At 36.3% G+C, this 20,898-nt stretch overlaps 1 protein-coding gene across 16 annotated transcripts in view; it reads left to right on the forward strand.

The window, feature by feature from the left end:
* The window catches only part of JAKMIP1 (janus kinase and microtubule interacting protein 1), a 162,603-nt gene that overhangs the window by 106,888 nt on the left and 34,817 nt on the right, over positions 1-20,898 (forward strand). For 14 of the 16 annotated variants that reach the window (XM_074587564.1, XM_074587562.1, XM_074587563.1 and 11 more), the window contains 7 exons: positions 3,569-3,697; positions 4,955-5,083; positions 9,444-9,527; positions 13,226-13,288; positions 14,326-14,424; positions 17,425-17,526; positions 20,339-20,392. In XM_074587564.1, the coding sequence (XP_074443665.1) occupies positions 3,569-3,697; positions 4,955-5,083; positions 9,444-9,527; positions 13,226-13,288; positions 14,326-14,424; positions 17,425-17,526; positions 20,339-20,392 (660 nt within the window). Of the gene's footprint in view, positions 1-3,568; positions 3,698-4,954; positions 5,084-9,443; positions 9,528-13,225; positions 13,289-14,325; positions 14,705-17,424; positions 17,527-20,338; positions 20,393-20,898 lie in introns of those variants that run through there. The other 2 variants (XM_074587571.1, XM_074587572.1) reach the window with 2 other exon arrangements.

The raw sequence follows: 20,898 nt of genomic DNA on the forward strand, positions 1-20,898 counted from the left end.
AACTCTCCATGAAGCATTGGGGTTTTTCAGTGTGATGGGAAATACAAATTTTCTTGCATAAATCCCTCCCATCTAATAATCAAGTTATTTATTTAAAAAATTATTTTCCCCTGTTTTTGCTACTAGTGGAATGTTTAAATGCAGCTTGTATCTTTTATCAAAATAACGGCATTGCTTTAAGTATCTTCTCAAACCTATATACGTTTATGTAAAATCAAACCCAGTGTTGTTTTATGATTGTTTTTTTCACTGCTTGAAACAGCGTGCATGTGTGTGTGCGTGCAGGGTTAAAGGAAGATGCATACTTAACCCGAGTTATTTACGAAAGTAACTGTATAGCAGAGGTATAGCAAAAAACCCTGTAAGTACGATAAGTCGTATTGTCAGTTTTAACTAAGCTGCTGCTGACCTTCATTTCATGCGTTCTCTGTGCCATATATATATGACAATAACTGGAGTTTTGATCTCCATCTTTTAGAAGTCCCTTCTACCAGCCTTTTCAAAGGCTTGACTTCAAAGTCAAGACTTGACTCTTATTTACTTCGTCAGCCCTCGAGCCCATAGTTTATTGCAGGGTTTGGTTGAACTTTGTTCAAGTGCGTTTGTCCAAGGCCTAGCACCCCTGAAGCTGAAGGCATGAGCAGGGTCAGCTGTTCTTCACTCCTCTGAGTTGCTTGTCCTTGGTTGGGCCCCTCCAAAGCACAGGCTTGTTGCTTCCACAGATAATCCGGTGCAGGCAGAAAAGCGGGATATAAAAGTATCGGCATAAAAGTCTGCATGCAGCTTTGTTTTGGGTTTGTTCTCAGAATCTTTGAGTAAGAAGTATCCGCACTGCAAAATGAGGATGTAGTTTTCATGGAAGTCTCTTGGTTTTTGTTTACTTGCCATCATCATCTTTACCTCCGTTTAATTTACCTTTATCTTTATGAAATTGTATCTGCTTATCGGTTTGGAGTCAGAAGGGAGTTCTTCCTCATGAGATGACCAGGCAACCCAGTTGTAAATTTGCTTGTCTTCCTTGCAACTTGAAGGTGGCACCATTTCTTTAGCCCTATTTTCAACTCTCAATATTTCTTTTCAATATTACTATTAGATGATTGTAGGCTGCAACCAGTATTCAGCGTGGGAGAAATGCTGGATGGACCATCTCCCAAGGAGTAATTACACCTCAGTTTTTGTGGTAAACCTTTGTGCTTATGAGAGGGGAGTCTGAAATGTTTGTAATTGGAGTGTGAGAGAACACATTAGTTTTATGGGCAAGTCTTTATATTTCTAGAATAGAGCTTAAACCTGTTCCCCATGTCCTTTATTTTGTTAAGTAGGAGAGAATGGTGAACAAACTAGTGCACTGTGTGAATGCTGGAGGAAAGAGTGAAATTATGCCAGGGAAGTGCTTGTCTTAAGCACCTTAGCTGTAGCTCTATCTGGTGAAAGGATCACAGTGCTTCCTAAACAACTGAGAGAAGAGTAATGTGTCTTTACAGGGCTTTAGTAATATAACTGCATCCTTTTCTTCTGAATACACTAAATAGTGGTCTAGTTTGCCCCTAGGAAGGACTTGCAAAAGGAAGACTGTTTCTAAAGATTGTTCAGAAGTTCTTTACCTTCTATGCTGGATCATATTTATCTGTGTGCATATGGAGAAGCACAGTCTATTTGGAAAAGATGTGGTTTTTTAGGGTTTCTTTTTTTAGAGTGCATAACATCCTTTCAGAAGGAGATTTTAGTAGAACCAGTTAATTTTAAAATGCAGTCTAAAGGAAATTTTTAAATTATTATTTGAAGGGCTCATCTGAAGTGAAGCAATGAAGTGGTTCAGAACAGGGCCTTGAAGCTGTTTTAGGTATTTTGAGTGGGCTTAGCTGTACTGTGAAACAATTATGGAGTTGTTTATCTTTGAGTGGTGAGACTGTGACCTGCTGGACTATGATAACCAGGGCTGCAGGCTGTAAATGGTGTCATCACACCTACGAGCTTGGTTTTATGGTACCACTTAGTTCAAGATAGAGTGTTTTGGCTGTTGGTGAGAGCTTTGCTGAGGCAAAAGACTATATTAAGCATTAAGGGGCTTTGAGAAAGTGAAGACAGTATTTTGTAGACATGCTGGAAGAATGTATGAAGTTAGGTAAGTCTAGGAGACTGCAGTGAAAGGTGAATATTTGGAATTCATCATGAGATAGAGGATTATAGATAAAACAAAACATTTTGGTATCCTGAGTGAAGTTGATAGCTCGCTCACTCAGCCAGTTTGGCTTTGCTGAGATGTAAGATGTCTGAGGGTATGAGTTAATAACAATGATAATTTTTTTCATCCTCTAGACCTTTTTAATGAACAGGACTATTGTCTTCTCTCATACAACCTGTGGTTTATAGAGTAGGGGTTTTTTGTTTGTTTAGTTTTTTTAAAAAAAAACGCCAACTTTGACATCAGGATCTGTGATTCAGCATCAAACGGTGCCAAAAAATATAGCGACAAATAGACAGATTTTCCTTCACCTTCTGAGAGTAACCTCTCTCCACTAGCCTCCCTGCCGAGGACGCTTCATAACCAGCAACATTTATTTTTTTTTTTAATTTTGTTGCTCCTCTGAATTTGTGTTGGGTTATTGGAACACTTTTATGGTGTAAAACATTAGGCTTGCTTTGATTAAAAGCAATTAACTTTTTAATGGTTCTTTTAGAAGGAAAAGTACTGAAAAACTTTTTCTAGTTAAATGTTTAAGCATTTTTTCTTTTTTTAAATGGCAGAATTTCATGTAGAAATTTCCTGCTTTCTGAGCATATGTTAGGAAACTGGTGGAAAGGGGGGTCTTAAAATGGTGAAAGAATTATTGCAGTTGTGATCTTTTATATAAAACATCACATTTTTTACAATGAATATTGTACAATCCACTTCCATTAGCTATTAATTTTCTCTAGTTTTCTGTAAGCATGCATTTAATTGATTACATTGTGTAAAATTTATTAAAGCTTCATTGAAATGCTTGTTTTCCCTGAGCATATCTTTTTGACCAGTCATAATATTGGAGCAAACTTTTGAAAAAATTGAGAATGATAGTGTTAAAAAAATGAATGGGAAGTGCCAATTTATGCATTTAAGTAGGATTTTGCAAAATAGATATTATAAATTAATATCTTTTTTTCTTTTTTAAAATTAGTATGAATGACAACATTTATTCCATATTGTTCTTAGGAATCTTTTTTCCTTTTTGGTTCCACATCTTATATGTTACATCGACTTGGGTTATTTTCTTCTTAGTAAATATTGCATTTTCTACTATGAATCTTCTAAGAACTGTATGATTTTGATAATTAGCTTTTGTACTTTTGCTAAAGCATTATTCTATTGGCAATTACCCAGTGCTATGTGCAGTTCAGTTCTTGGAGGTTCTTGTGCAAATGATGTTGAAAAGGTAGCTAATTTAATCAGAGAACAACGGTTTACAAAGGAACCTTTTTTCTTCCTACATACTAAAATAATGGTCAGAGAAGACCTTGGCTACTGCTTACTGGATCATTGGGGTTTTCCGACTGTTTTGGTAGTAACTAAGAAAAACTAACTTTTCAGAGGCATGTTGTGGAGACATTTTTTGGATTTGATGAAGAATCTGTTGATTCAGAAACATCATCTGTAACTTCATATAACACAGATAAAACAGACAGGACACCAGCAACGCCAGAGGAAGATTTGGAAGATGTAAGTAGTAGATCATTTTTTCTTAAGTTATATAAAAATTCACATGGAGTATAAATGCAATTATTTTTGAAAGATTTGGCAGGGAATTGCTTTGTTTTGTTTCAAGTCCAGTAATGTATCCACAGTCATTGCAATAGGATTAATAAGATAATATTCTGCCTGACAGATTTGGCAGATATTGGGCTGAGAACTAAAATTGTTTTTCTCAAACAATTTCTTATTAGTCAAAAGAAAATGAATAGGCATATTGCTATGCCAAAAGTCAATAGTTACAAGACAATAGTTTGCCTTTCAACCTTGTAATTTATTTGACTGTTTTGATACAACCAGGATTTTCTTCCTTTACTTACAATACTGAGAGAGGCTTTTGCAATTCATTAGGGCTTAAATGATCATAGGTAGTAAATACCTACTGACAAGTTTTGTCTCAGCTCTGTGATATACAGTGCAGCTGGCCTACTTTAAAACATTGCAGGTTTGAGGACAAAGCATGAATTTTATGCTCTTTTTCATCTTTATTTCCTGTTCACTAACTTGTGCCTAATACTCTTCAGTCACAAGAAGCTTCCTTTTTTCTGTGTCTAATACCTAATAATACCGTAATCTCTTTTCCTTGGAGCTTGAGTTCCTGGAGCAAAAATTAATTAAAGGGAAGGACATTTCTTGCCCCCAGCATTATAGGAAAGACCTTGGAAGTGTTGATAGCAGTTGCTCAAAGTTCAAAGAAAATTAAGACACCAAAAATACTTCATGTTAAAAAAATGAAAATATTAAAGAAACATCTTATGGATTTTGAAATATAATTTCTGTGTTTGTGTGCTTGTGATGGTAAAATGCTTTACCCTGGCACAGTGGAGACGAAGAGTAAGGGAGTGATGGACTGCATGACAAATAGAACAAACCCCTTCTGAAGTCCCTGTGGCAGTGGAGTTGCTGAAGACAGTGGTGCATAGAACTGCTCCCTGTCATCTTTCCCGTCAGCTTCTTCCCATTTCTATACATTACTGCCTTATGTAGTAATTTACAGTGGCCTGAAATTGTGTGATCAAAACAGTTACTGATCTCTACATTTCTGCATCATCCTCAGGTCATCCTTCCTTCCATTTCTACTTGTTTTAGTTTTTTAAACCTTTATTAAACCTTGAGACTCAGTATGAGTTTTGTTGCTTGTTGTGTTTGTAAGTCTGTCTATCTATATAAACAAACCCATTATCATATATATTTATATAAAACCACTTTTTTCCCTTCTTCATTAAGAGCACGCCTAGAGAAGAAGCTGAACTAAGGTTCTGCCAGCTAACAAGAGAGTATCAAGCTTTGCAAAGAGCATATGCACTGCTTCAAGAACAAGTTGGTGGAACCCTGGATGCAGAGAGAGAAGCAAGGGTAATTTTTTAACTGAAATTTCTTTTAACTCTGAAATCATTGAAATAGCTGAAAAAAATTGGGATAGCTGGAGATATCTTTCCAGGTCAGTGAAATGCAAAGCACAATGTTTTTTAGGATTTGAGGGTATTAGCAGTAAGGTGACAATTTAGATGTGTGTGATCAGAACAAAGATATCATTATACTTTATTCTAGAGTGCATAATATATTGACGATTTCAGTAGTAAGACTGTTAGACTGTTATTGAGAATGATATCCCAATTGAACCTGCAATTTGGATAGCAACATGATGGATTTAAAATGGATCAGAGAATAGGTTGTTATAAGTACTTAGGTACTTTTTTCCTATGAGTGTATTAAAAATCTGACCCAAATCTGAAAAAGGAAGTTTTTCTTCAAGTGTTTTGTTGAATATATGAAATCATAATTTTTTTAAAAAAAATCTCAGTTTGAGAGTATTCTTCCACTAAAATGTACATAACTAACTGTTGTTCCTATTAGGTCAGCATGTGTGATTGTTTACTCACTCTGAAATAAATGCTTTTTTAACCTCACAGCAGTCTCTGTACTACAGGTATTTGAGGTGTGAGAGAGTATATATTCTGTTTTCATCTACCCTTGTGCCACTACTGTGTTTAACCATGTAGTGCAGAGGTGAGGTCAGCAGAAGTTATGCTAACATTTTCCGTTCTGTTTTTTCCAACCTGGGGACCAGAGAAGTCACTTCATAATGAATTGATGAGCTCTAACTCGGTCCCCAGATGTATTCACTGAACAGCAGTGGCATCAAAAAAGAGATGAGTTAACTAGAGGCAAAATTTCTTGTGCTTCATCCCAGCTCCTTGCAGAGGGGAGCATGTCTAGAAATGTAGGATATTTACAAGTCACCGTCTACTTGAGTTATTGTGATCAATGACCAAAGAACATGTAACATCCAAATGGGCAAGTAATAGCCATAGGGCTGGAAACTTTCTCATCTTCATCTCATGTCCTTCATTCTGCATCAAGTACAGCTTGAACATGTAGAGTACTGACTACCGAGAGAACTGACTGATGTCATTGCGAGGCCACTCTCACTGGTCTTTGAAGAGTCATGGCAATTGCAGGAGATTCCTTAGGACTGTAAGAAAGCAAATGTCACTCTTGCCTTCAAGAAAGGCAAGAAGGAGGATCTGGGGAACTGAAGGCTGGTCATTATCCCCTCAGTCCCTAGGAAAGGGAAGGAGCAAATAAGCAGACTTGTTTCCAAATGTCTGAAAGATGGGGTGAGTGGGAGTGATCAGCATGGGTTTACAAAAGGGAAATCACACTTAACCATCTTGGTAGCCTTCTATGATGAGATAACTAGCTTGGCAGATAAGTTGGATGTTGTTTATCTTGACTTTAGTAACTTTTGACACTCTCCCTCATAAGATTCTCATAGACAAACCGATGAAGTACAGACAGTGAAGTGGACTGAAAAATTGTCTGAAATTAGCTCAAAGGGCAGAAAGTGGCAGAAAGTTTGTCTGGAGGTGTGTCACCAGTGATGTACTGCAGGGGTTGATACTGGATCCAGTACTATTTAACCTCTTCCTTAGTGACCTGGATGATTGAACAGAGTGCACCGGCAACAAGTTTGCAGATGATACAAAACTGAGAGGAGTGGTTGATACATGAGATAGTTGTGCTGCCTTTCGGAGGGACCATTCATAAGGAATGGTCCCTCCGAATAAAGAGGAATCTCATTAAATTCAACAAAGGGAAGGAAAAGTCCTGCATGTGGGGAAGAATAGCTCCATATACCAGGACAGACTTGCTGGCAAGCAGTTTTGCACAAAAAGATGGCGGACACCGAGTTGAACATGAGCCGGCAACGTGCTCTTGCAGCAAAGAAGGCCAACAGCCTCCCGGGCTGCATTAGGAAGAAAGTCCCCAGCAGATAATGGAGGTGATCCTTCCTCTCTATTCAGCATTGATGAAGCCATATCTGGAGTCCTGGGTCTATCTCTGGGCTCCCCTAGTACAAGAAAAACATTGACGTATGGAACAGAGTCCAGTGAAAGGCCATGAAGATGATTAAGGGCTTGGAGAACCAGATACACAAGGAGAGGCTGAGGGAGCTGGGACTGTTCAGCCTGGGTAAGAGAAGGCTCAGGGGTATCTTATCAGTTTGTGTAAGTACCTGATGGAGGGAGTAAAGAAGTTGGAACCCAGACTCTTCTCAGTGGGATCCAGTGAAAGGACAAGATGCAACAGGCACGAGTTCAAATACAATAAATACCATTTAAACATAAAAACCACCTATCTTCCTCTGAGGGCAGTCAAACATTGGAACACATTTCCCACAGAGGTTGTGGAGTGTTCATCCCTGCAGATAGTCAGAACCCCACTGGACATCTAGAGACATAGAGAAATCTGCTCTAGGTGCCCCCCTGCTTTGAGCATCGGAGTTGGGCAGGTGATCCCTTCCAGCCTCAATGAGGCTGTGATTCTAAAAAACGTTAAGCATTAAAAAAACCACCCTAATCTACTTCCCGCCTTGAGCCCCAAAAGTGGAGAAAAGTGTTAAGTATTGTGAATTATTACGTATTACTGCCTTGCTACATGTGACCGTCATTGTATTATGCCGCTGCAACGTTGCTAATAATGCAGAAGAACAAAGATTTTCATGTGGTTTAAAGATTACTGGTGGGATGGACTGAATTTATCCCAAAGGTAGGAGCTGCCACTATCTTAATGGTTCCACTACTTAGACCAATTAAGAAAATATTCACAAAATTCTAAATTGCTAGATTGCTGATGGTTATTAGGCATATATGTGCCCTGTTTCATCCATGTCATTTTCTCTGGCTGGCATTTTAAAATGCACTTACTGAATATTCTCAGGTATAGAAACATAATGCCTGTGGGAGCAGAATTTCTCTGTGTTAATAAGAAAAGCTTTCCAGATAAAAGATACGGAAGAATGTAGAGTGCTTAACATTATCTGGAGATATTTACAGCTAAAAATGTTAGTCTATTATCCCCAGAGGCAGTATTTAGAAAATACAGGGTTTACTTTGAAATGTGTCATATTTTGGTTTGGGTTTTGTTTTTAAGGTTCTTTGAAGTGGCTCTCAACCAACACTAAATTTGGGTTTTTTTTCTCTGTGAATTACAGTTCTTATAATAGTAGAATTACTGCTTTATGGCTTTATTTTTTGTAGTTCTCAGCTTCTTACAAAAGCTTAGTCACATTTGACACTCTCTTTTTAAGTAGGACACTTAGCTAAGCAAAGCAATAAGGACTTTGCTGATCACTTCTCAAGCTAGAATTGGGGCGGGGGGCATAATTACATCTACTATTAAAATAAGATTTCAGAGACAATCATCTATTTGACACTTATGAGAGACCATTAAACATTTCCTTTGACTTCATGGGAAGGGAAATCCCAGTATGAATATTTTTGTAATAGCTTTTTTAAATTTTATTTTGCAGGGATTTGCCAACTGTCCCTTTAGCACACTTTGGAATTGTTGCTCTATCTCTTTAATCGCATTTTGGTCTCTTTTGTCACATCCACGCAAATCCATCTTTTGCGTGAGTCAGAAGGTAGCTTTTTGCATGGTTAGTTTTGTAGGATTCAATGTTCTGCTGGGATGAACATTGCCTATTACTTTTAGATGAAGCTTAAGGTAAACAACAAGGATGCAAAGATACAGAAGGAAACCTCTGTGAGAATTTTTGAGCTGCTTGGGTGTAGGAGTACCTGAAGCAGCGTGGGAAAAATACTTGCAGTAGCTCAAGGAGCCTCTGACTGAAGGCCTGCAGAGATATCCTTTGTTTTAAATCCTTTTTGTTTAGTACCTTGTATGATCCAGTCCCTTTTAGGGCATCACTGGACTCTCAGGGGTAATACCTACTGCAGTGTAATAATCAGGTAGAATGAGGAGAACAAACTAGTGTATGCCATTTATGGGCTAAACAAAGTCTTTTTGGTCAATGTAATTTATTTACCTATGGGCCTTTTTCAGCACTTATTGCAATTCTCTTTCTCTTTTGCCCTTGAATTACTGAAGCTTATGAATAGCTTCTCAGAGCTCTTTCAGTTCCTAACTTTTTTTTTTTCCCCCCATGGGAAAAACTTTGTCATTGAATATTTGGTGATAACATCTTTTTAGGGTAGGAGGGAAAAATACTGTTAAACTGGTGGCATTAAATATTTTGTAACATAAATAAAAAAGCAATTATTTTAATCAAAAGCATTAAAAGCTGGATGGACAGCCCCTAAGTGAGTAGAATCTTTTACTTTGATTCTATGTGTAATTAAATCTACCCAACTACCAGGATGTACGTGCATATACACACAGTTTTTAATACTTTTTTTTTTTCCCCCAGACTCGTGAACAACTGCAAGCCGACCTTCTCAGGTGTCAGGCAAAAATTGAGGACCTGGAGAAAGCTCTAATCGAGAAAGGACAGGTAAAAGGCTCTCTTAATGTCCTCTACCACATCATTTTCTCCCTTGCATGCAGTGGTGCCCTTGCTATCTTCATTGCTTGCTGGTGTGTTAGTGTGACTGATGCAGCTTAATTGCTACTCCACCAATAGATTACTTAAATAAAGGAAAGTTTTATACAGGCTAAGAAAATGCCATTAAAGATTCGTTTTCTAACACATAGTACATTAAAGCATAATATCGAAATAGCCGCGTGTACATGCATTGCAAATTCTGTTCCCATTGCCATTGGTGCAGGCTTTTCTCCTGTTTTCCATTTTGTTTATGTTTGCTCTAAATTACAATAAACCAAATATTCTATATTTGTACTGGAGAATATTTTTTGGTGTGTAGCATAGAAAAATTAAAGAAACCAAATCACTTGCACGCATGCTTCAGCTAGAGAAGTGAACCACTGAGTGTGTCTGGTTACTGGAAGCCACTTGCGGTGTTGCTCTCCTGGGCTTAAGCTCTCGGAGGACCCAACTGCTTTCAAATTCCCATACCATCAGACAGAGTAAAATTAGGCCTTATGCTTTGGTATACCTTGTAAACACTTGATGAAGATGTGGCTACTGATGCATATTTAATAATGCCTAGGATCTTCAGGAAAGCTGATTAAGAGTTATGAGAGTGCATTTAAAAGATGCTCAGTTGTACAACTGCTAGAATGCACTGACAAAATTGGGGAGATGTTGTTTTATGCTTGATTATTTGAAATAACAATTTTAAGGTTGCAGGTAGCATCTGTTAATAAGATATAGCTATCTATAGATACACATTTCAAAGACTAATGGTCCTGTAGCATTGAATAAAAGCAACCTACAAATAATGCCAAGTTGATAGTGTTACTATTTTTATGGTTTATTCTTTGTAATCTTCTGTAAGATTCTGTATATATACAAGGGACCATATTTAAATTAATGATACAAATTGTTTATGCTAGCTCCCACGCAAACTGCAACTTGTTTAGTGAATTCCATGTAGATAAAATATTACTAAAATTAGAGAATATGTTGTCAATCTGAAAATGATGGCTCACTGAGCTTTTGGAAGAATAAATGGAACTGAAGACCTCTCAAGGATCTGCTGCTGACATTCTAGTGTGTTAATGATAAAGGTGTTGTGGGCAAATTGCTGTGTAATTAAAAACACAAAATAGTTGACTATTAGAGTGTAAAATGGAAGTACTGTGTATGTAAATAAGATAAGTGAACATGGATATACATGTAAGAAATTACTTCTGTGATTTTGCTTCCAGAGTGTTAAAAAAGTATGCCTGGAAATTATAATTTAATTAGTTTTTACTTTGAGATTCATAACCACATTTTCAACCTTGTATCTCTTAGTAATTTTGAAAAAGCCAACAGGGATGTGACGAGGAGCAATATGATATTGTCTCTAGTGGGCTAGTTTGTACCCCTGGCGTTAGCTTTCCACAGAAGCGGTCACAATGTCTTCCTGGGAGCTCTAGCTCAGTTCTCCTGACCTGTTAGCATTTACATTCAACAAAATAAATTCTTGTGGTGACAAACTGACTTCTTTGTGCAGTATGTGACTTTTTTTTTTAATTATTACTTTGTCATTTAGGTGGTCGTGGTAGTGATGATGATGTGATAATACTTGTGAAATGTTCATTCAAGGAACCAGTCCATCAGGTGCTTTTGGAAAAGCAAACAATGAATGGAGATCCTAGTGTGTTATCCCAGGAATTTTTAGTCTTACTTTGCAGCTTCAGGAAACAGAAGCAGCAAAGAGCTTCACAATTTTCCCGAACTTAAATTCGGAGCAGGAGATTAGAATCTTATTGTTAAAAAATGATTTGAAGCTTGGCTCATAACAGTTTATGTGTATACGTTGATACTCTTGGTAATCTCTCATGAGCCCAATCTGGCAGAATTCGCCTAGATGTAAAACAAGACTAATAATAGATTTCTGCAAGGTACATTGAGGTGCATGCATGAGAAACGTTATCTTAAGGGAAGAAATTCTTATGAAATGTTAGTAGTGGTACAGAATAAATGGAGTATGTAATGTGCCGGATTGATGACTTTATTTTTTTTTTAATTTTTTTTTTGAATGCTCATCTCTCAGTTACCTGGTGTGTATATAAACACAATCCCACTGAAGTTAAGATTTTCTCAGAAAGTCGAGTGGAACTAAATTCATCAAGACAGACACGAAAATTAATTATCAATAGGGCAAACTAATCCATTTTTTTCTACTTGTGCGAACTGGAGTAGTTGAACCTGCAGGTCTGATGTTAACCTGCCTTTTTAGCACATACATGCATTGGGATATCCACTCGAAGTCTATAAATGCAACTCTTTGTTCATTCCTTGGCCTTAGTAAAATGCTAGTGAAACGTTAAACTCAACATTGGATTTTATTTTCAACAGTTATTTCATTTTTTTTCCAAAAATCTTGAAAAATGCCTTTTCAGTACTTATTTTAGTATATTACTCTTAGTATGATACTTTTAACATAACCCTGGAGAGCTTGCTTGCTGAATGAGAGTTAAAATGCACTTGTGCATTCTTGGATATGAGTGGGAAAGGGAGAAAGAACGGAAGAATATGCAAATGTGGACAGTAGGTAGAAAAACTAACTTTAAACTTTTTTTAAAAATGTAAATGTTATATCATAATGTTTTAGATATTTTTTGTTGGCATTTCAAGACAATTTCATTAGTTTCTCATACAGCATCAATGTGCAAATAGCTTGATGACCACAAAAATATTGGCCTTAATACTTTAGTAAAGACATTTAGATTTTAAATAAGTTGTCCTTATTAGCTAGAAAATAATTTGATCTGGAGTTAGTATGGGATATTAAGTATTGGATATTGTTTTATTAAACTTATTAGAACAGTATGAGCTAAGTTATGTAAACACTTTTTTCTACAGAGAGAACAGAGTGAATTTGGCTGTTATAATCTATTAAATATGAATGTCCAGATATGACTAGCAGGAGGTTTTGTAACTTGGGTCTTTAAAGGGATATTTGATGAGGCCTTTTGAAGCCATGGAAAAACCTAAAATCACAGATCAGCTTTGGAACAAGCAATCAAATGGAAATATAGTTTTCAAATGGAGTATGGAATATCTTACATCGCTGCCCTTTCTCCATAGCTTTGAATACCTTATCACAAACACTTTGTATAAGCCTAATTCTCACACTTTTAGCAGAGGGCAATTAACTGCATACCACTGAAGTGTGTTTTCGGTCATTTGGGGTAATTAAATATATTTTTTTTCCCTTTTCTCTATTGGGATTTGCATTACACCACTCAAAATGGGATGATTTTGCAAAAGTTCCCAACTCCTTGCAATGAAAGAAATAGTTTTGAGTTGAGTAAATAAATGTTTTTAAAATGACATAAAATATCATATAACTGCGTTCACCCACAATTGCTATATGTAAAGATTTTAAAGTATATGCTTAGCTGGAACGTATTAAGAGGAACTTGTTTCTTCAGGAAAAGAAAGGAACTATTTTCTCTGTAGCTTAAAATGCTATTTATACTTGAATTATTTATGAAAGCTTTACTTTTTGATGTGTGACCATTTTTATACTTGAATGTACAATGATGTCTGAAATCTTCTAATTATTGTGCTTATTAATTTTTTCTCATTTCACAATATATATATAACTTTACTACTTTATTGCTCTTCTTCTTCAGGACTCAAAATGGGTAGAAGAAAAGCAGCTGTTAATCAGAACAAACCAGGAGTTGCTAGAGAAGGTACGTGTTCAGAATCTGGGAATATATTCACAACCCAAGCTGGCTGATGTTTTCAGTATCCAACAAAATACAATGTAAAATACTAAGCATAATGTGGAATCTTATATTTTGTCAAGCAGTTACACAAAGATCATTATTGTCCTGATCACTAATGAAATCACCTGCTCCCTTCAGCCTTCCTTTTTTTTTTTTAGATTTTTGCATCCATTAATACCGATTGATTCAAGACTATTGTATCATTTACTGTCTGAGACACTCAGGGCTGAGCATCCTCATTGCTCTTCACTGATATTGGTGGGAAGGTTAGCTAGTACTCGGGAAGTAAAAGAATTATTTTTTGTTAATTAGTAGCTCAATATTGATATAATAGGAATAAGATAACCAAAGAAAAAATCTTGACTAAAAGTAGCTACAGCCAGACTTAATTTATTCAGACACTTGCATGGGTATTATAAGCATTATAGTACATTATGCCAGATGTTATACTTCTATTTAGTATCATACAAAGATCACCCAGTTAAGCTAGGCAGTAGACAAAAGCTATTGGTTGGCATAATGAATAGTCAGTTTTGAATTTCTGTTTTGTCATTGTTAGTGCCCCAAAGCACAAATCTGGAAAATCTGAAAGTAGGTATTAAAACCTCTCCATTATTGTCTTTTTTTTAATACTGTAAAGAGTAGATGTCTAGCTATGCAAAGTTATTGAGAAGAGTCTACCCAAATGTTAATGTAATCCAGTTTCATTCACTTGATTCTAAAAGAAAGCTTGTATTACTCAACTTATTTAGATATAATATTCATATCACTTGTCATACTACTTCCAGATTACTATTCTAAGAGATCGTTGACCATTTTCTACTGGCAGTTGTCACAAATACTTTCTGATGGGATGTTCCTTCTTTGTCTCCAAGACACGTCCCAACTTCTAATAAGAAACTGAAATAATTAACAGTTTTGTCTAAACCCCTGGCCCGTAACTCTGTACAGTATCTTTTCCATTGCTTACGGGATGTTATGATGTTGTGTTTGTCTCATAGATTTACAGAATGGAACAAGAAGAGCATCAGCTGAAGAACGAGATGCAAGATGCAAAAGACCAGAATGAGCTGTTAGAATTCAGAGTGCTAGAGCTTGAAGTAAGAGATTCTCTCTGTTGCAAACTCTCAAATGGAGCAGAAATTATGTTTGAACCCAAGCTGAAATTCCTGTAAAGATTACTGATGTCTGGTGCATGTTTAAGGGAAATCACTTAGGTATCTATTTTTTAAATGTTGTATCTTGGGATAATGAAATTGATGCCACTGCCTTAATGTGTTTTGGAGAGACAGCTCGCTAATGTTTATAAATTTGTAATATAGCTAATATATATTGCATATAGTTTGTTTTTCATCTAATAAAATATTTTGTTTTGCAATATTTTGCCTTTTTTATTTGTTTCATTTCCATAACTGCTCCTTTCCTGCATGTGAAATCACTTGGTATGTATACTACAGCCTTGGTTGGCATTGTTTAAATTAACACACCTTCTCACATCTTGCATGCAGTGATCTGACTAAAGATCTGACACATCCATCACATCAATGTATAATTGCTTTTAATTACATTGATTTAAGATTGACAACGTTTATATGAAGTAAAATGATCTCAAAAGAGCACATTTTGATAGTAGCTTTGAAAGAATTTCTCTTACCTGAAATCCATTTACTGATGGTATAAAATGGTCGTGGGCTGGAAATAATTGGCCTCAGTCAATGGAAAAAAGGAAAAAAAACCCTCTGAGAATGTCAAGGTTAAACTGGTTACACACAAGTACAACTTCTGTACATGACAGTAGAATGTTGCTGATAGCAACCAAATTCTATCCTTTGCAAAAATGAAATAAGTTATGTGTGAATAACAATTTGAACAAGTAGCCTGTGATTAAAGTAGAAAGCAATAGTTCTCATCACCTCATAAATGGGTCCCATGTCAAGTTTAGTAACACTAAACTGCTCGTATGTGATGCACAATTGTCACACGATTTTATTGCCTGATAACATTGTTCACTTTCAAAGATCATCGGCATCCTTAACACCATTTACAATAAACTCTCTAAGAAACCTGTCATTGTCACTCCACCATAATTTTCATCACCCAGCACGTTTCACCAAAAATTTTGGCATGTGTAACTTCTCTGATAAAGATGAAAATGTCATGTCTTCCTGTTATGTGGACATTCTGCTTTTTGTCTTTGACGTTTCTTAATCTTTTTTAATCCTTTATCATCTGTATATTTTCATGTCATAGCCCATTATATTCAAAATAATAAATTTACGTTATTGGAATTTCAGTACACGTTCAGGAAAATAAAAATGCTTTCTAATATATATCTTTATATTTTTATTAGGCAATTGTAAAGTAAAATACTGAGCAATTTAGCATTTGAGTTGGCAGTTACACTAGAAACTGCTTCCTAAAGTGTAAGTGTTCTTAGAATAATCCAAAAAATTTTCTTAGGAAAAGAAAAAAAGTGCTTTAATACATCCTTCATGAATGTCTTTTTCATATGGAAGAATCACAGGAAGAATAGCTCAGTGTGATGTGCCAAATCTTTAAGGACTTGTTTCACAGAATAACAATGGAAGTATTTTTGTGTGATTGCAAGAAAAGATTTTTTTCCTTAGTAGGCAAGCACATAGACACAAATGCGACTGGCAACGTGAATACTTTAGTAAAATCATTAATGTTTCTGGTAATCAGGACAGTGGTTTTTTGAGAGCCATTAAAGTATTTTGGATGAAAATTAGGCTAGAGTAGAAAACGCAAACGTTTGTCTACCATTTAACGCAAACAAATTCAGGTGAGTTTAAATGCAGGAAAATAATTTCTTTAAAAATCTAACTGAATTTGGACAAGAATTAAGCTTCTGGGTTTGGATGACAACAGCTAGGTCATTTAATCCCATTTCAAAATTAGACTCTTAATACAAAAATTATTTAAAATAGAGCTTACGAGGGATAAAAATGTGTATGGAGTATGGAGATTTTTCCCTCTATGTGGTTTCAAATTAGATTTAAGCTAGTTAATGAGCAAGAGTTGCCATGCTTTGTAACTTGCTTAAGTGAATGGATGCAGCCCACCATATCAGTTAAAGTGCCTCACTTTGTGATTTAGGAAATTGGGCAATGCATGGATGGTCATAGGAACTAAAATATTTGCAGTAGCTATCTTTCATTATACTGTCAGAAACTGAAGCTCTTGTTGTCAGTGCCTCCTCACATAATATGGAGAGGACATATGATTTTCATCACTTGTGTCCCCATGGCCATAGAGCATTCAGAGGAAGACCCAGTGCCTTATTTGCCCAGAGCCTTCAATCCAGTCATTTTCACAAGCTTGTTAAAATTTAAGTAAAATTGCTTATTTATTATTTTACCGTATTTCTACCTTCTGAAGAAATAATAGGTTGGTATTTCGAAGAAATGCATGAAAGTCAAGTAGATAGGCTGGATAAGTTTTAGAAATACTATTGTTTCAGACAAATGGGAATTTATAATTTCTAGTTTGGGCAGAAAGAACATCATAAGTGTAAAGCAGTGCTGCCTTTCAACATATTCCAGCAGCCTGGGTTGTGCAGTGAATAGGACTGGGGATTTTACATGCTTTAATAGAAAGGTGAACTGTAGAATAAACAGGGAGCAGATACACAGCTTTAATTTTATTGATAAAATCTTCAGTGATAATACTATTTCATGATGGAGTTTGAATTTTTTTCTGCAGTTTCTTCCTCCTAAATTGTTCTTTGTTCCATGAAAGAAAGCAGTAGTTAAATAAGGTTATAACCAACATAAAAAAACTGTAGAGTGTTTTAGGGCTCCAGTTAGTTGTTTGGCCAGTGTGCAAGGGTTCCTGCCTCTGAGGAGTGTCAGTTAACTTCGCAGAAATTGTGTATGCGTGGGATCAGTTGGGAGCTGACACCATATTTGTCCTTAGCTAAAGCCAAAATCCTTCAAATATGGGAAAGTAGGAGGAAATACCATGTATTTGGAATGGGAATAGGAATCTACCTTTTTATTGTACAGTTATGTTTTGTAAACTGGGAAATAAATATTTACATGTAATCACAAGTGTTGTTTTTAAACAAAATCTTTCCTCAGGAGAGAGAACGAAGGTCGCCGGCATTTAATCTTCATATAACCACCTTCCCTGAAAACAATGGAAGTGCACTTCAACTGTTCTGTCAACAGGAAGGAATAAAGGTATATGTAAAACATTAGTAACAGTTGGATGGCCAGGAACTTATTTGGAATGTCCGACCCAATATCCAAACAAATGGTTTGCCATCTTGCTGGAGGGAAGAAAAACTGAAAAAAATAAGTATAGTAAGAAAAGGTACTTCTCACTGGAGAAAGGGTTTCATAAGAATATGATCTGGTAGTCTGTCAGGAGTTCATCAATGAAAATGAAGGCTTGTCAATCAAAATAGTTCATATTTTGTTTAGGGTATTACCTTAAAAACATTGCAGAGAAGAATGTGGATGTTGATGTGATTCATTGTCAGGCTTGCTACAGTACTTTGTTCTTGATATTAAATGTTTTCATCTAAGGTCAGAAATATGACATTCACCTATTACTTTACGCCCAATTTAGGTAAGCACCTATGCTTTTTGTTTGTTGAATTAATACGCGTGAGTTATTTGCCTAGGCCGGGGCCGTGAAGCGTGATATGCCTGATCCAAAACTCATTCAAATAGGTGAGACTCTATCTATCATTTTAGATCAAGCATGAGATAAATATCTCAGTTGGTTAGCTTCTGCTATGAGAATTACTCACTTCTCCCTTGAATAGACTAGCTGTACAAATGGATTTTGTATTTGTAATTGTATTTACAAGTCCGCTTATAGAAGGCTTGTTTCTATTCAGTGTCTTAACAAGCACAATACTAAACTGACATTGTAGGCTGCATGTTGTTAGGGAGCTGAGTAGTCTAAAAGAAAAAAAGTTAAAACCTGATTCTTACCTACCGGTGTGGTTGTGTAGTCATTTCCCAAACCACACCAAGAGTTATCACTTAGCATACCATCTTTCAAATAGAGCCTCTGTGGGATGCCAGACCTGCTTTTTAGCTTATCTGCTATTCTAATTTGCATGTTGCCTGTAGCAGGTACAGCTTACCAGGATCTAGAATTCATATTTTTTCTTCTGTCTTCTGTTGCACTTCTGAACAGACGTGGTTTTTATCTGTGTTTCAGTTCACTTACCTGGAAGCAGGAGCAGTCACCTAATATGGGCATACTGAAATTGTTGACTTTTTATGGTTTCAGTGTCTTTCAAAATTGTTAGCCATCAGTAGCAAATTAGACTTTAGAACGATGCAAAATCTGATTTGGTTTCTAAATCTTCCTACATGCTTCATCATGGAAATACATGAATTAGAATGAGTATTTCTGGCTAAATAGGTGCAAAAACTTGCATGTCGTACTGAATTCCGTTCTTCACTGGTGTAACTGATCAGCTAAAGAAGTTTACATTAAACATTGTCAATGCGCATCATAATCAATAGTTTTGTTTTTAACACCAATTGTGTATTAAGCTCTGCACCACTCTAAAATTTTTGGTGTGCCCTGTTTAATAGCTGATGTAACATCTGGAGACACTGCTGATGCATTTGGGGAGAGATGGAAGAGAAGGAGAGGACTTCTTAGGATAGACCAACTTGAACATAACATATTATGTCTTTTTTGCAGCCAGGATGGAATAATTTGTAGATTCTCTCCACATCTGTGTCTAGTCTTCAGGAAATCTTTCATTTCTTATTAAGCCTTCCTCACTGGAGAATGTATCTGTTAGGTACAGAGCCATGAGCAAGTATATTCTGGTGTAATTATGCAATTTGCAAGCACAGCTAATCTAGCTTTACAAATTTTTAAAGACTGATCATTCTGACTACCCACGTAATGCAGTTGCACAACACATAGATGCAAACCAGCATGTTTTGTACTGTAAGTAATGAAACTAGTGAGACAAGACACAGCCCTCTGAAAAGTGGCCTCCACTAAGAAGTGCTGAATAGGAGTACAAGTTGAGGATGCCAGCTTTTAACAAGACTGTTGTGCTTTGTGCATGTGTATTATGCATTTTGGACTAACGTGAACTGGTCTTTGCCCATGCTCCCAAGCCTTCCTACCTTCAAATTGCATGGCGGCATAGAGGCTGTCGATGGAATGATCCCTGGTCCATATTAACTTCTGGACTGTACCTGGGATAGGTCAGGAGAATGTGATTCATGCAGGTTAAAAATTTCCATGAATATTCCCAAAAACCTTTTAAAGTAGAAAATAGAGTTCTTGGGCCTAGGAATGGTTCCTGGCACTGTGTAAAATACTGACACTGTGTGATTTTACTCCTCTCTTGTTTGTATCAAAGGAGCGTTTTTCTTGCTTTCAGCGACTGGGCCTTAATGAGGATGGGTTCTTTGCTGCTTTTTGTAGATCTGGGTCTGCGTGGCAGAAAAATGGGGCTTTCTACTCACAAAGGTTGTGAGCTGATAGCATTTGGAAGAGCAGGTTCAGCCCACTGTGCACATTCCCTTCTTCTACTCTGACGCTGATTTGAAACTCCACTCTTGTTTAACAAAGAAAATAAAAAAAACCCCATGCAACAAAGCGTTCTTCACAATTATTTTGTTCGTGCTCTCTGTCATTTTAATTTCTGTATCTTGATGTGCTTGATGCTCCACTCCAAACAAGCAGAAAAAACAGTCCTTTAGCCAGTTTATCAGTTTTGATCTTTTTTCTGCACACATCAGCAAGATGGTAAACGTGTGTCGTACGGGAACATTCTGCCCTCATACACAGACATCCAGGCTGTTTCCTATAATCGAGTGACATTTGGTTTTGCCTCTGAAAGTATCAATAGCGCTTTTGTAATTGTGATGCAAAGCTAATCGTTCACTTATTTATGTTGCAAGTCTTTTTGCATGCAGAAGTGAATAAAGGGTACATAAAATGTAGCATATAAAAACTTTCTCACCTACTGTGTAAAAAATAAGTGTTGAATATCTTTTTCAGGACGTGAATATATCTGAACTTATGAAGAAGCTAGATATTCTTGGAGATAATGGGGTAACAAATTTTTAATTTCAAATATACTTCCAGTTTTATGGTTATTTTAAAGCATTTTTTTTCCCCACAGCAGGAAAAAACATTCAAGAAAATGCAGAGAGTGATTTTTATATGCTTATATTTGTATGAACAATATGAATGGTTAGGTAGGACTTTTATGAACTTAAAATATTTCAGTTAACTTGATGCTCATGAGAAGTGTAATTTCTCAAGATAGGCTGAATGACATAGGAAAAGTGACATAGCACTGTAGTAGGCAGAGGGAAAAGATATAAAACAGGATAGGGGAGGAAAATAGGGAAGTCGGAGCTAAGTTGTTCCTGAATTTTTTCTCTTGAGTAGTAATAGTAGCACCTGCTACTGTGAAGGATGCCTCTGCCAGGAGTGACTTTACTGTGAGAAAGGGCAAGGATTACTGGTTCCCCTTCTTCCCCTGTATTGCCAAATACCATATAAAATCTTGGTCATGCAGTTTGGGCACAAACATCCATGGAGCTGGGTCCACT

The sequence above is a fragment of the Larus michahellis genome, chromosome 5 (assembly GCF_964199755.1).
Source record: "Larus michahellis chromosome 5, bLarMic1.1, whole genome shotgun sequence".
Classification (NCBI taxonomy): domain Eukaryota; kingdom Metazoa; phylum Chordata; class Aves; order Charadriiformes; family Laridae; genus Larus; species Larus michahellis.